Source organism: Trichosurus vulpecula, chromosome 2, assembly GCF_011100635.1.
Source record: "Trichosurus vulpecula isolate mTriVul1 chromosome 2, mTriVul1.pri, whole genome shotgun sequence".
NCBI lineage: Eukaryota > Metazoa > Chordata > Mammalia > Diprotodontia > Phalangeridae > Trichosurus > Trichosurus vulpecula.
The window spans coordinates 208690232-208705506 of record NC_050574.1 but is presented as its reverse complement, the minus strand read 5'-3'; the positions used below and the strand labels follow the sequence as shown (position 1 = coordinate 208705506).

Sequence of the window (15275 nt, the reverse complement as noted above, 5' to 3'; positions counted from 1 at the left end):
TTTAATGTAGAGCTTTCTTTGGTGTCTTATGGTTATTCTCTTTTTTTCTTATTTTCTCTCCTCAGGGTTCATTGCTTCAGATATGACATCAAGACACTCCAGTACTCAGTTGTGGTTAATTACACATTATCATGAAATGGGATCCTTGTATGACTACCTACAGCTCACTACTCTGGACACAGTTAGCTGTCTTCGAATTGTGCTGTCTATAGCTAGTGGTCTAGCACATTTGCATATAGAGATATTTGGAACTCAAGGAAAGCCAGCTATATCCCACCGGGATTTAAAGAGCAAAAATATTCTTGTTAAGAAGAATGGACAATGCTGTATAGCAGATTTGGGTAACTCATTTTCTTTTGTTGAAAATTTTTAACGTTCCTAATGCTTTCTTCTTTACCTTTACAGTACATTCTTTTATTATTTAAAGAATTGTCACAAAGTATAGCTTCCACTAGAGGGCACTATTCTAAAATGTTTATTTTTTTTTTTTAAAGAAACACAAGAAAAGAACTAAAAACTCAAGTAATAAGACCCTACCCTTTCCAAGAAATACGTTTTTGGGAATATGATTATTTTTGTATTGGCTTTCTGCCTTCACTTATTCTGTGGTTGAAATTTGGCCATCATTCCTGCCCTTAAAATCAAATATTTGTCAAATAATTGCATTAGTCAAAATTGTATTATAATTCCATTGGTGGGATTCATATTTCTGGAAGGCTGAAAGTTGCTTACTAATTCCTGGCTCATTTGTTCAATGATTTCTTGATAAGTTTATTAAGCATCTACAATATCCTGGTCTTTGTCCAAGACATTGGGGAAACAGTGGCATAAATTAAATGTTACCTATTTTCCAGGACCTTACATTAATCTAACCAAGGATAGGTTAAGGCAAAGAACTGAGTTATTAAATTTTTATATCTATATATTAGGTATGTTGGGAGAATCTAAATACCCAGTGTATTTGGTAGCTTCAAACTTCATTTCTTTTTTTTTTAATATTTTTTATTTTTATTTTTAGTTTGCAACACACAGTTCTACATAATTTTGAGGTCCAGATTTTCTTCCCTCCCTCCCCCTCTCCCTCCCCAAGATGGCATGGAATCCCATATGACTTCCATGTATAACTTTGCATTGAATTAATTTACACACTAGTCAAGTTGTGGAGAAGAATTATGACCAATGGAATGAATCATGAGAAAGAAGAAACAGAACCAAAAAAACCAAAACAAAACAAAAACACAACCCAACAACAAATACAAAAGAGAGGAAAAAAAAGGGGGGGGGGCGGAGAAAAAGGCGAGCATGAAGTGTGCCTCGATCTGCATTCATTCTTCATAGTTCTTTCTCTGGATGTAGATAGCACTCTCCATTGTGAGTCTTTTGGAGCTGTCTCTGCATATTGTGTTGCTGAGAAGAGCAAAGTCTGTCAGGGTTAGTCATCACAGAATCCATATATCTGTGGTTGTGTATAATGTTCTCCTGGCTCTGCTCTGCTCACTCAGCATTATGTCGTGTAGGTTTTTCCAGGTTGTCAAACTTCATTTTTAATACCAATAGTGACACCATGATTGTTTTTTAAGAGGCAGTTTAAAAGATTTTTTTTTAAGTTGAGACTATTGATAGTCAATAGTCAATGAACATTTTATTAAGCATCTACTATGTGCCAGGAAATATGCTAAGCTCTGGGGAATCAGAGAAAGGTAGAAGACAGTCTTTGCCTTAACTAGGTATGGGGTGGGAGTGGGCAGTGGGAGAGGGGAGATGATGAGGTAGCAGCACTGGGACCATCCTTTAATGAGTTATCTAGGATGACTTCCTAATCTACCTTCCATCTTCTTCAGTCACAGAGAGGGAGAGTAGTCAGGTCTAGGGCGATAATGAAGAAAGGTGAATTTCAGAGCTGATTCAGTCTTGCTGGAAGATGAATTATTAGAAACAGTGGTGAGATCTAGGAGATCAGCCCAGAAGGGAGATGAGGGAAAATCTCCCTCTTCATTGACATCTGCCCTCTTTTAGTATATAATGAAAGACTTTGGACCAGCTTTAATTCTGAAGAAGCATGCTGTTTTTTTGGACTTGGACCTGTGATTTCATTGGTGAAGGAATATCCCATTGAGGAACTTCTTTTATCAATGTAGATGGGCACTTAACCTGCCTCTTACATTCTTAGATTCTTAATCTGGTATCCATAAATTACTTTTTAAAAAATATTTTGATAACTTTCATAACCAAATTGGTTTCCTTTGTAATCCTTTGTACTTTTATGCATTGTAAAGTATTATTCTAAGAAAGAGTGTTAGGCTTCATCAGACTACCAAAGAAAGAAGACCTTAACAAGAAAAAGGCTAAGAATCTTAGATCATAGAGAGTTATTTAGCTTCCTAGGATTAGGCAAACCTTCATAATCACCTACCCTAAGGTATGAATCTACATAAAGTATAACTTTTTTTGAGTTTGGAAAAATTGACTTTCATATAATAATTATTCCAGAGGTATAGTTCAAACTTATAAACTGACTTTGGCTACTTTTTACCTTGGTAGTTCACAATAATGATAGTATGTTCTATAATTTTCAATGGTGTTGGAGAATCACAGAAAATGTTATTGTAGAGATAATCCACAATATTCCTTGTCCCTGTTCTGTTACTTCATACAAGTAATTATAGCTCATGGATGAGAGTCATTAAGCCTGAATCATTTAATGGCTGTGACTGGGGAACATTAACAATACAATGAAAAGGCCTAGGTCTCTCACTTTTCCAAATTTCCTTGTCTGCTTTCCTTGCCCTTTCCTTGACTTAGCTTCTGTTGACTCTCTATTGGCTTTTCCAGTACTCTGCTTCCCCAGTTCTCAGTATGTGAAAGTGTTAATGATTTGGGGAACACATTAGGGTAGGGCAGGGTTTCAAATAGGCTTCTGGGACTGAATAAGTGAGGGTGGGGGCAGCAGCAGTGAATATGAAAGATATTCTGCTTCTTTGGTATTTAACCTAAGAACAATCCCAAGAGTGGATGTCAAATCAGTTATACCCTGATGATAAGAAAGGTTGTCATCTTTGTTATATAGTAGTGAAATCATTACCTTGTGTAGTACCAAGTTCCTAGTAGTAATTTTTTATTTCATTATTAATTAGTTAAAGAATTATTTGGAGGCTATAGGTGCCGTATATATCTTTTACTATACTAACTTTAAATCCATAGTTATTTTTGACAGACTTATTTTATAGGGATATATGAAATTTTAACCAATACATTATACTATCCCTGCAAGCACTCGTGTTTAACAATTTACAAGGACCTTAGTCCATCAAAACATTCTAAATCCTTACACATGGAGAGAAGAATAAATAGTTCTTACACAAACCAGAAGAAAATTTGGGAGGGTCATGGTTGTTTGGAGTCCTATGATGGACAGTAAAGACAGAAAACAAGTTGTTGATATATTCCTTCTAGATTAGGGGTTGCTAAACAGTTTTGTGCCATGGACCCCATTGACATTGTGATAAAGCCTATGGACCCTTTCTCAGAGTAACATTTTTAAACAAATAAATTAAAATACGCAGGATTATAAAAGAAGCCAATTATATTGAAATAGTGGTCAATTTTTTAAAGAGCACAAGTTCATCGGCCCTAGGTTAAGACCTCTGCTCTTGATGAACGCAAACAAATGAACCCCTATGTATGCACAAGGCTTCACAGTGAACTACCAGTGGAATTCTATGGGGCAGTTAAAGTCATAGACTCACCTAATTTTGAACCCAGGGGAAATCATCTAGGCTTTCCAAGATCTTAATTTTCTAGTTTCAGAAACTCAGACCTCTTTTTAACTAAAATAATTTGACATGCCAGGACAATTGACTTTCTGTAAAGCTGTTTGATGGCCTTGCTTTCATATAGCAGAGAAATTATTTTGCCAGGTGTTCCAAATACCAATAGAAAATATTTATGATAAAAGTAACAAAAGTAAAGCGGCTTTCTCCTTTCTTTGGGTAGGTCTCAGAGGTCCTGAGATAGAGAAGGTTCAGTGAACTGAGGAAGTTCTCAGAGGTATATGATACTGAGTCCCTGTCTGAATTCATTGATTCTTTACTTATACCAACCTCCTTTTCCAGTCCCAGTTCTATCAGCCCCATAGATACAGTAGTGCCAGTAGTGCTAGGGATTGGGGCAATAAGAGGTCTTTTTTCAATAGAACTCTTAGCTAGACTCTTATTAATACTCTTTCTCCCCTGATCAGCTTGGGTAAAGTCTCTGTGTGTCATTCCCATTTTTACCCCCACACTGTAATATAGATAAATCAAGGCACACTTGTAAGTGGAGGAATTTTGCAGTTCCATCTCAAGTAAAGAAACTAGAAACTGTGTGAGTGGGGGGTGGTGGTGTTTTTTTTTAATAACCAGGGAAATTTTAGATACCTGAATTAGTGATCTTCCAGAAGTGAAAAGGGCTTCTTGCAGAATAGTAGCTTGAGGTTCTTAAGCAATGGTTAATGATCACTTTTCAAATATCATGGAGAACAGATTTCAGTTTGCAAAGTATGGCTTCTCTAGTTCCTTCAAACTCTTGAGATTCTGTGATTTTATTGTTAACATTCATGTAGAACTTTGGTAATCATGTGTATAGGATAGAAAATCATATTATCCTATCTCCTTTTCCCCTGGAAACTATGTATGGGATTAAGTATCTAAACAGGCAGTTAAATGCATGGTTGTTAAAGAATTTCTAGCAAGCTTATAATCATTCATAAGAAAATTTAATTTAATTTAAACTTATCTGCCTTGTGATTTTTTTTTTGGCTATTTTACTAGTCTGGAGAAGAACTCTATGGGAGGGGAAAGCTTCAGAGTGGGATTATAAATATGGTGAGGATTTCATAAAACCTGGGTAGTGGCTTGCAAGGAGGTTGGATTTCATCACTAGTTCCATCACTATGTTCTCCAGTTTACTAAAGCTGTAAGGATTTGCATATGTGCACCTTCCTCTGCATTAAATTGAGAGATCATCCCGGCAAATGCTCAGGGAGATCGTGGGAGGAAAAGTTTTCTGCAGATGGCTTGCAGGATCCCTGAGGGAACATTCATCTACAGGAGATTTGAAAGAGTCTTGCAGCACTTCTTGTTAATTTGAACATTGCAGTGTTCACTTCAAGACTATTTTTTTTTATGAATACATGCATTGATATGAACATTTAGTCCTTCAATTAAAAAAAATAATACCTACCTCTAGTTTCTTGCAAGTAGTTTGACAGAAATAATTCATGGTACTAACAGGAGAGTTTTGCTTTGAATAGAAGTTCAATTTAGATGCTCTCTGAGCCCTGGAGATTGAATGGAGTTAGGGATACATCTGTGTATTTCTCCTTATTGCTCAGATGAGTGAGACTGCACCTGAACCCTTTGAAGGTTAGAGCAGTAGTCAGCTCACCATGGCAACACTGGCCCTATCTAAGTGGTGCCAAATTTCCTGAAGTTTTCCAAGTCACACAATGTTCTCCATTTAAATGTTTAGAGAATAGTGGGTGCCATGGTGTAGGATGGGAGCTTGATTTGTCTCCTACTAGGCCTCTTTGGTATAATTTCTAATGTAAGACTACCTTTCCTCAGGACTAAAAATATATATGCACACTTTGGGTTAAAGTGGTACATTAGTAGGGCATATATTCTTATTGTTTTTTTTCCTCTCTTGCCATCTTGTTATTGCTTTCTCTACCCTATCTCCACACATAGTTTCCTAACTCCTAAGATTTCAGAAAGTTCTCCTGCTGCTGTATCTATTCCTTAAGATCTAACACAGGCATTTCTTCATATATCCTAGCAATGGCACCTCAGAACCACAAGATAGCATTTTGGGATGGGGATTCATTGGTATAATCACAGATGCTTTGGCAGCTGTCCAAGAGCAAATGGGTGCCCTTGAGGTAGAAATGATTCTTGTTCTCTTTCCTTTGCTGTAGGACTTGCAGTGATCCATTCCCAGACCAACAATCACCTAGATGTTGGAAACAACCCTCGTGTAGGCACTAAGCGCTACATGGCCCCTGAAGTCTTAGATGAAACCATCCAAGTGAACTGTTTTGACTCTTATAAAAGAGTTGACATTTGGGCCTTTGGACTGGTCCTATGGGAGGTGGCCAGGCGAATGGTGAGCAATGGTAGGTATTCTATACACAGGTATAAAGAATATTTCGGACCATAATTGAGTGAATGCATAAAAAAGTTATCTACACAATAGGCACACTCTTGGAAAGTTGTGATTAAAATGAACCCATGCTTTAAATGCACAAGGATTTTTAAGGATTCTTATAGCAAATATTTTTTCTAATTTAAATAAGCATTTTTCTTTTGTGTAAACTTGGATTTTAATATATTTAATTTGATTCAAGTCAAGTGCACTCATACTTGGGACTTGAAGTATGTATGTTAAAGGTCAGCTGGAGTGTGTATTGGAAAGAATATTGGTTTCAGCATAAGAAGTCTTAGGTTTGAATCTCAGGTCTGCTTAATATCTGTGTGACCCTGGGCAAACTACTCCTTTCTGGGGGCCTTGGTTTCCTCATCTGCCAAATTGGGCTTGGGCTTGATGAACTCCTCAGATCTTTTCCAATGCCAAACCCTATGATGCTAATTTAGAATTTGCTCAGACATTTCCTGTCATATCTAACTCAAGTTTTTAAACCATATGTCATAATGCATCTTGTTAATATTCTGATAGAGCTAATATTTTTTTTCACTAATTTGATCTTTATACCAGACTTGTCAAAGTTTTTGAGTCATCAAAATTGTTGATTTTTTAAAAAAAAATTATCAAGCTGATCCATCAGAAAGTTATATCTTTACATTTAGACTCAAATCTAAGGCATATACTTGAATCTCCCATAAGGGTGATCAAGTTGGTGTTGATTAAGTGAGATAGCTGTGTTTTAAGTGAGATTAAGCTGTAATTAAGTGAGATATTTGGTCCTCTCTCACATGAGGAGTGGTGTGCATTACATGAAAAACACTTAGAAGAACTGGTTTCCTTCACATTGCGCTTATAGAACCTCTATCTTAATGAGCATTTACTTTGCTGTCCCTCTTTTAGGAAAACAGAAATAACAATGAAAACAATAATAATAATAATAAGTAGTATTTATAAAGCATTTCAGGGTTTGTGAAGCACTTTATGTCTGTCAGATCTTTTGATATGCCTAATATCCCTATGGAAAAGGAGTTGCTCTTATCTCTACTTTACAGATGAAGAAATGAGAACTTGAGAGATACTGAGTGATTGACCTGAAGCCCCACAGCTAGGAAGTATCTGAGAGAGGGTTTGAATTCATGTCTTTGGGAATCCACTTCCAGTACTCTCTACTGTGCCACCTACCTGCAACCCTAAGGATAGTACAAATTTGTGCACATTTAGACATCACCTTCAGGGTTTAAAAATAATATAGCTTCCTTTCCACTACCTCTCACCCTCCCCTCCCAATCAAGTTTAGTTAACAAGCATTTATTAAGTACCTACTATTTGCCAGGCACTGTACTAGGTGCTAGAGATATGAAGAAAATTCAAAAACCAAAGTGAAAAAGTGAGACCTTGGGCCTATCTTAATTTGCATGGTGGTTATAAGAAAACTAGTTGTTTTTTTTTTTTTTTTGAGGTAAGTTTATGTAGGGCAGTTTTCATTGTGTTAGAGCCAGGAAATAGGCACTAGTTAAGGCAGGCATGCTACGGTGGCATAGAGATTTCTAACTGGAAATCTGTCCAGTCTAAAGAAACTTATTCAGAGAATATCAAAATTATGTGTATCAGATTAAATATAAACAACCAGAAACATTACTTGACAGCCTTGTTTTTTAAGACTAATTTTTTTAAGGAAGTTAATGGAGATTTTCTTGGTAATTGGTGTTACTCAATCACTGTTTGGAAGCTTTCGAGTTGCAATTCATGTCACTTAAGTGCCTTGAGAATTGCTTGCAACAAGGGCTTGTTTTGCTGATCTTTACATTCTGAACTTTGTCTCTCATTGCACATTGACGTGATTTCCATCCCCTCTCCCCCTCAAGTGATTTCTGAGTATCATTGGCACTGGAAACCTAACACCAGTTCATTGGTCCTAGCGGAGGGTTTGTTGAAAGGGTAGTGTCATAACACACTGTGTGGTAGGTAAACTGACTCTCCCCAAGACTGGAAGGAAGTTGACAATTCCAAGACCAGCATTCTAGTTTTTCTAACTGATGATATTTAGCCTTTAATCTAGTTGAGCATTTCTTCCGGAAGCTTGGTGGAAACTGTTTTGGATTTCGTGCTTTCTATGAGCTGAAGTCATCAGCCCTGTTCCTGTGGGGCAGACAGAAACCTCAAACGTATTAAAAGTTTTGCTGTTGTTAATTTACATTGATTTGAAATACAGCTCTTTGAATCTAGATGACCTGAATTTTTAACATAATTTCAAACAAAAATTTGTGTGATTATCACATTTTATTTATTTCTTTTTTCTTTTTTAGAGGGAGAGTGGGAAATAAAGGTGTAGCTAACAGGTTCTCTTCCTTCACTTAGATTTTCTTTTTACACTCATAATTTTGTGGAATGTAGCCTTGCCCATGATTCAGTTTGTGAGAGGAAAAAAGGGATCTCTTAAAGAGGTTATTTAAATCAAGCCATTGTGTTTTTGTGTTTAATATAGTCCTACGCTTTACATGGATAAATTTTGAGTAGATATAATAATCATTTAGTAATGATAATATGGGGGATGAGCATTTGACTTGACCTATGATTCTATAGGTTTAGGGAACTCCTATGTGAGGGAATTTGTCCATTGTTGTAAGTCAGTACTTTCTCTGCGACTTATAATCTTGGAAAGTTCTCTAGAATACTGAGATTATAGTAGTGTAATAATGGTTATATAATATAGTAGTTAATATTTATGTAGCACTTTAAGTCTTAGAATATATGTGGATTTATAAATATCTTTATCTCACCATTGCCCTGTAAGTAGATTTATTATCATCTCCATTTTATAGATGAGGAAACTGATCAAAACTGAGATTTGCCCAAGATGTCACAGGTAGTAAGAGCCTGAAGGTGAATTTGATAGCAGGTTTTTCTGAAGTTCAGCATTCCACCTACTACACTAGGAAGAGACACTTCAAATAAGCATTCCTTCCTCATGACCCGCAGTGCATGCAGATATATACACACAGAAGAACTGCTGAAACTTTTATAATAGCTGCTTTTTGACTTTCTCTTTTGATTATAGCTAAAATGAGAACAGAGGAGAGTTTGAGGCTGGAGATATTGGATTAAGAGTCTTCTATCTATGTGGAAGTGATAATTTTTTAAATTTATTTTTTATTTTTAGTTTACAACACTCAGTTCCTCGAGTTTTTGTTCTAAATTTTTTCCCTCCTCTCCTCTCCCCCACCAAAGCGGCATGTAATCTGATATAGGTTCTACACATACCTTCACATTAAACTTATTTACACAGTAGTCAAGTTGTAAAGAAGAATTATAGCCAATGGAATGAGCCATGAGAAAGAAGAAACAAAACCAAAAAAGAAGGAAAAATAAAGAGAGCAAATAGTTTGCCTCAACCTGCATTCAGACTCCATAATTCTTTCTTTCTCTGGATGTGGATAGCTTTTTCCGTCATGAGTCTTGGACTTGTCTTTGAACTTTGTATTGCTGAGAAGAGTCAAGTCCATCAAAATTAGTCATCACAGATACTGTGTATCTGTAATTGTGTATAATGTTCTCTTGGTTCTGCTCCCCTCACTCAGCATCAGACCATGTAAGTCTTTCCAGATTCTTATGAAGTCTGTCTACTCTTCATTTCTTAGAGCACAATAGTATTCTGTTACATTCATATACCACAACTTGTTTAGTTATTCCCTGACTGATGGGCATCCCCTTGATTTCCAATTCTTTGCCACCATAAAAAGAGCTGCTATAAATATTTTTGTACATATGGGTCCATTTCCCACTTGTGTGATCTCTTTGGCATACAGCCTTAGAAATGGTATTGCACATTTTTATAACCCTTTGGGCATAGTTCCAAATTGCTCTCCAGAATGGCTGGATCAGTTCACAACTCCACCAACAATGTAAATGTTCTTATTTTCCCACATCTTCTCGAGCATTTGTTATTTTCCTGTTTTGTCTTTTAGCCAGTCTGACAGGAGGGATATGGTACCTAAGAGTTGTTTTGATTTGCATTTCTCTAATCAACAGTGATTTAGGGCATTTTTTCATATGCCTATAGATATCTTTAATTTCTTCCCTTGAAAACTGCCTTTTATATCCTTTGGCCATTTCTCAACTGGGGGGAAGTGATAATTGAAGCCATATTAAGTACATGATATTATCAATCAATTAATACATTTTAAAGTATCTACTATGTGTTAGCCACTGTGCTAAGCAAAAGGAGTACAAAGTAAGTCAAAAAATGATCCCTGCTCTCAAGGAGCTCTCTGTCTAATGGGGAGAAAATATGCAAACAACTGTGTACAACTAAGGAATATATAGGATAAATTGGAGTTAGAAGACATTAGCATTAAGGTGGATCAGAAACGTCATGTAGAATGTTGACTTTAAGCTTGGACTTGGAGGAAGTTAGGGAAGCCAAAAGGTAGAGACAATGGGGGAATGAATTCTAGGCATGGGGTTCAACCTGTAAAAACGTGTAGTCAGAAAACGAAGTATCTTGTATGAGGGACAAAAAGTAAGGAGGACAATGTCACTGGATCACAGAGTGTGTGCAAGGGATAGGATATAAAAAGAGTGGAAAGGTAAGAAGAGTCTCATTGAATCTCTGCCTGAAAATCTTCTGTGATGGAAAACCAACTGTGTTTGGAGTTAGCCTATTCCATTATTAGGCAGATTTTTTTCCTTTGAAAATTTTCCTTATGTTTTCCTCTCTATTTCCTCTCTGCTAATTTTCTTGAATGCATAAATGAAAACATTTATTAAGCATTTGCTATGCCCCAAATACTCAACTAATCATTGGGTAGTAAGGTAGATGTTAAGGTCCAGCATCTTGATGGCTGCAGTAGATAGTAGAATAGCTAGAAAATGGCCCTGGTAGAATGTAAAACAACACTAGGGTTAAGTATAGAGCTATGTGATGTGGTTTTTATCAGTCAAAACAGCATGGGCCCAAGCCGGGAAGGAATTTTAGAGCTGAGTTTTATCTCCCCAAAAATGTTAAGGAAGAGGGCATGAGAAGGCAATGGTACAGCAGACAAGGGGAAAAGAAGATTAAGAAGGGAGAAAATGGTCAAGGAGCACAGGAATTAATAAAAGGATCATTGGATTTAACAATTAGAGAGTTCAGTTTCACTACAGGGATAAAGATACCATCCAGTCTTACAGGATGGAGAATCAAATGAATTGTTAGGAAATAGAGTCTACAAGGGTTAACTCTTTAAAATTTTGATAATGAAAAGATTATTGGGATTGTGTGATGGATTTTTTGTTTTCAGAAGGAGGAAGTCAAGCATTTTTTGGATACTGAAGGTGGGAATCCAATAAAGAGGTAGGGATTTAGAATTCATGAGAAATCAGTGTTGGATTAGGATTCTAGAAGAAAATGGAGAAGGTAAAATTGAGTGAATTGGGCCTGACAAATAACAGGGTTGCTTTTCAAGAATCAAAGGAGAGGTAGCTAGGTGGTGCAGTGGATAGAGCACCTGGAATCAGGAGGACCTGAGTTCAAATCCAGTCTCAGACACTTGACACTTAGCTGGGCAGGTCATTTAACCCCGATTGCCTTGCCCCCTTCCAAAAGGAGAGGGTGAGATATGATAGTTAAAGATATTGTGAGATATAGAGGAAGAAAGTTGAGGAGTTCACTTAATTTTATTATAACTAGACATAGATTTATTTTCTGTGAGTGACTGGGAGAGGTGGAATTGGTACATGGGAAGAGTAGAGGTCTAGAGCACATTGTGCAGAATTACAGACCCTCAGTAAGAAATGAATAAAACAGTTGCCATTCAGTAGTGAGTGCCCAGTTAAAGGTTGCATAAGTTTTGTAATGGATCCTGTCAAAATAATTTATTTCCTCCAGAAGTATCCAGTTTCCTCAAAGTCATAATGGAGGAAGCATATGGGAAGATTTGATCATTGTTAATTATTAACAGAATCTAGAAGGTCAGGTTGAAGGTTGAAGATTCAAGGTTGAAGAAAGCATTATTGATTGAGGATAGAAGGGATGTCAGAATCGGGTTAATGGGCTACAAGGCTAGGGGGAAATCTAACTCTTTGGTGTCACTTTCTGAGCTTCTGTAATAGGAACAATACCTGAACTTAACCCCATGCAAGGTAAGTTAGTTTTTAACTGGACTAAAGCTTTGCTTGGACTTTTGATCTCCTAGTTGTCTGAGTACAGAGCAGCCAAGAGGAGCTCCAAGTACCCTCTATGACGCTTAGCTGGTGGAAAATTGGACCATTCAGGTAGAAGAGTTTTACTCCAATGAACCAACTAAGATATCCCCTATGCCTGTTATTATTAAACATCCTTCTTCTCCTTCAGTGACTTAGTAAATGCCTTTTATTCTTTTTTAACATGTTGAATATCCTTTGAATTTCTCATTTGATTCCAGTATCAAACCAGACACTACCAGGGAACTGGCCTTTGTTGAGACAGCTAGATGGTGCAGTAGCTTGAGCACCGGGCCTGGAGTCAGGAAGACCCAAGGTCAAATTCTGCCTCACACATTTATAGCTGTGTGACCCTGGGCAAGTTCCATAACTTCTGTTTGCCTCAGTTTCCTCCACTGTAAAATAGAGATAACAACACTTACTTCGCAGTGCTGTGAGGATCAAATGAGATAATTGTAAAGTGCTTAGTGCCACAGCTGGCACATAGTACTTTATATAAATGCTTCATATCTTCCCTTCCTGTTAATCTCAGCCCAGAACATCTTCCCTTGTGGTCATCCTCACCTCCCTCCACTCCCCTTTCCCTCACCACTTTCCTAACCTAGTTTACATGGAGGAATAGAAATAAGCTTGTTGGCTTATCTCTTTCAGTCTTAAAGTAATACATTTTTGAGTTTCTGAGCCAGGTATAAAAATTGATGTTCAGCTATTTCCTTTGAAAAATACGGGTCTCAGGCATTCATCATGTTCCTCTAAAGAATGTTCACATGCTAGTGAACAAGCATTTATTAATTCCATTTGGATCTTGAAAATGTTTAACTATGCCTTCTAGTTTTTAGCTTTTGTACTGCACTGCTGCTGAAGAAGCAGTGGCTGAGATGGGGAAGCTTTTTTCCCCCCAGATGTGGAAAAGTATTAGCAGGTTGTGTGACTAGTCTCATCAAGTTAATCCTCACTTAAGCCACATATTCAGATCCAAAGTAGGCAGACCAAAGGCCTTTCTAGTCAGGGTTCTTGTTTTGATTCTCCTAGTATAATCAAATGGCTCTTTCCATGTCACTCACAAACATAAAAAGAGGAGAAATTTCCCATGCAAATTTCTCCCCTACTCCCACCTCTTTTGTTTTTGTCCATTGTTTTCCACCAGCTAAGCATCATAGAGGGCCTGCTTTGTACTCGGACAAGTAGGCAGTGACATTTTCCCGTTTCCTACAACGATCCTTTACTACCTTACAACTGACATTAGTTGGTCAGTTATTTATACTTTGACTGAAATTCATGAGCCGTCTCTCCTAAGAATTTGTATTTTAAGTTATATATCTCCAATTGTGGAATGAAACAAAAGGCATTTCATTAAATTCAACAAATATTTATTAAGCACAGGCAGAAAACACCCTGGCTATAAAAATGCAAAAACTACAGAGATTTAGTCTTATGTGAAATGTATTTCAGTTAAGCAGCCTGGTGTGGGGGTGGAAAGAAAGATTTTTTTTAGGTAGGTACAGTGTTCTTGGCATCTTCCCTTGACCCTAGAGTCTTAACTAAGGCCAGCACTTGGAGGTAGTACTTAGAAGGATGCAGATCAGAACCCCTGCCTGCTTGCCCATCCTGTATGATCCTTCTTCCTTGACCTCCCATAAGTTTGCCATACAGGGTTCATCTAACATGCTGGAGGCCTTCCTTGCTTCCCCCTGATGTTTCCTTGTGGTGGAGTAAGAGACTAATGTTTAGCCTTTACCTACCAGCTTCCTTCCATACAATTTATAGTGCGATTGAAGAAACATTTATTATGTACTTAGTCTGTGCTAATTGATGTGGGAGAAAAGAGTTCAGATAAGACACACATATATATGCGTATGTATATAAATACACAAATGTACATACATACTATATATAACCAGGTTTTGTGGAGAAACACATTTAGAAGTGTTGTATATAAAGGGCAATAGTTTTAAGATAAAATCTTTGATAAGTTAAATTTTTTTAATCGTTTTATTTTTAGTAGTTGGAAAAGGGAGATGAATTTTATTAGGGAAATAACATCTCAGTATTATTATGAAAATAGTTTTGACCTCACAGAACCTGCCCCCCCCCAAGAATCTCTAGAATCCTGAAGGGGCCTCAGACCCTACTTTGAGAACCTCTGGCATAGTAGATAGAGAGCTGATCTTAGAACCAGGAAAACCTGAATTCAAGCCCAGCTTCTATCACCTATTGGCTGTGTAATACTATGTAAATCACATAACCTCTCTCTGCTGTAGGCAGCTCTAAGATTTAAGACTCTTAAGAGGAAGTGGCTACAGGAAGTTTCCTCATCTGCGAGCTCCCTATACCAGTGAAATCACAAGTCTGGCCCATAATCCTTCTCTTTCTCATGTGGTGCCCAGAAGTATGCCAGGTGTTGTTTTCTCACCCATACAGTTTACAATTTGATTATCACCTCCTTTCTTCTGAACTTCTATTTATGTGACTTATTCATTCCATTGGCTTCCACATCATGCTAATTCGTTTGGAGCTTTCAATCAATTATAGATTCTAAGTGTATTTCATGTGAATTCTTCCCCCCCAACACTTACATATTTGATTTTGTGAGCCAAGGTAAAAGATCCTATGTTTATTTCTATTAGGAAATTATTTGTCATCTTTGACCATATATTACATATAGCCCTCAGCCACTTATACCATACCTGGACAAATCAGAGCATATCTAGGAATGTTGTATAGGATTGGGGAGGAAACTCAAAATCATGTCAAATAGGAACTTTCTGCTTTTTAAAGCCATTAGGCGAAAGACGATGGGAGTGAGTGTGCCACACCAACATATATTTATCTGTGTCATTGATGAAGATGCTGTAACATTCATAGATGACTTGAAACTACATTGGTATGGCCTACATCAATTTAATAGAATATTC

The 15275-nt window shown here is 37.0% G+C and overlaps 1 protein-coding gene across 1 annotated transcript in view; it reads left to right on the top strand.

Moving 5' to 3' along the window:
- ACVR1 (activin A receptor type 1) overlaps positions 1–15275 on the top strand; it is a 161540-nt gene that overhangs the window by 134527 nt on the left and 11738 nt on the right. The window contains exons 7-8 of the mRNA XM_036745127.1: positions 66–341; positions 5954–6151. Of these exons, the coding sequence (XP_036601022.1) occupies positions 66–341; positions 5954–6151 (474 nt within the window). The remainder of the gene's footprint in view (positions 1–65; positions 342–5953; positions 6152–15275) is intronic.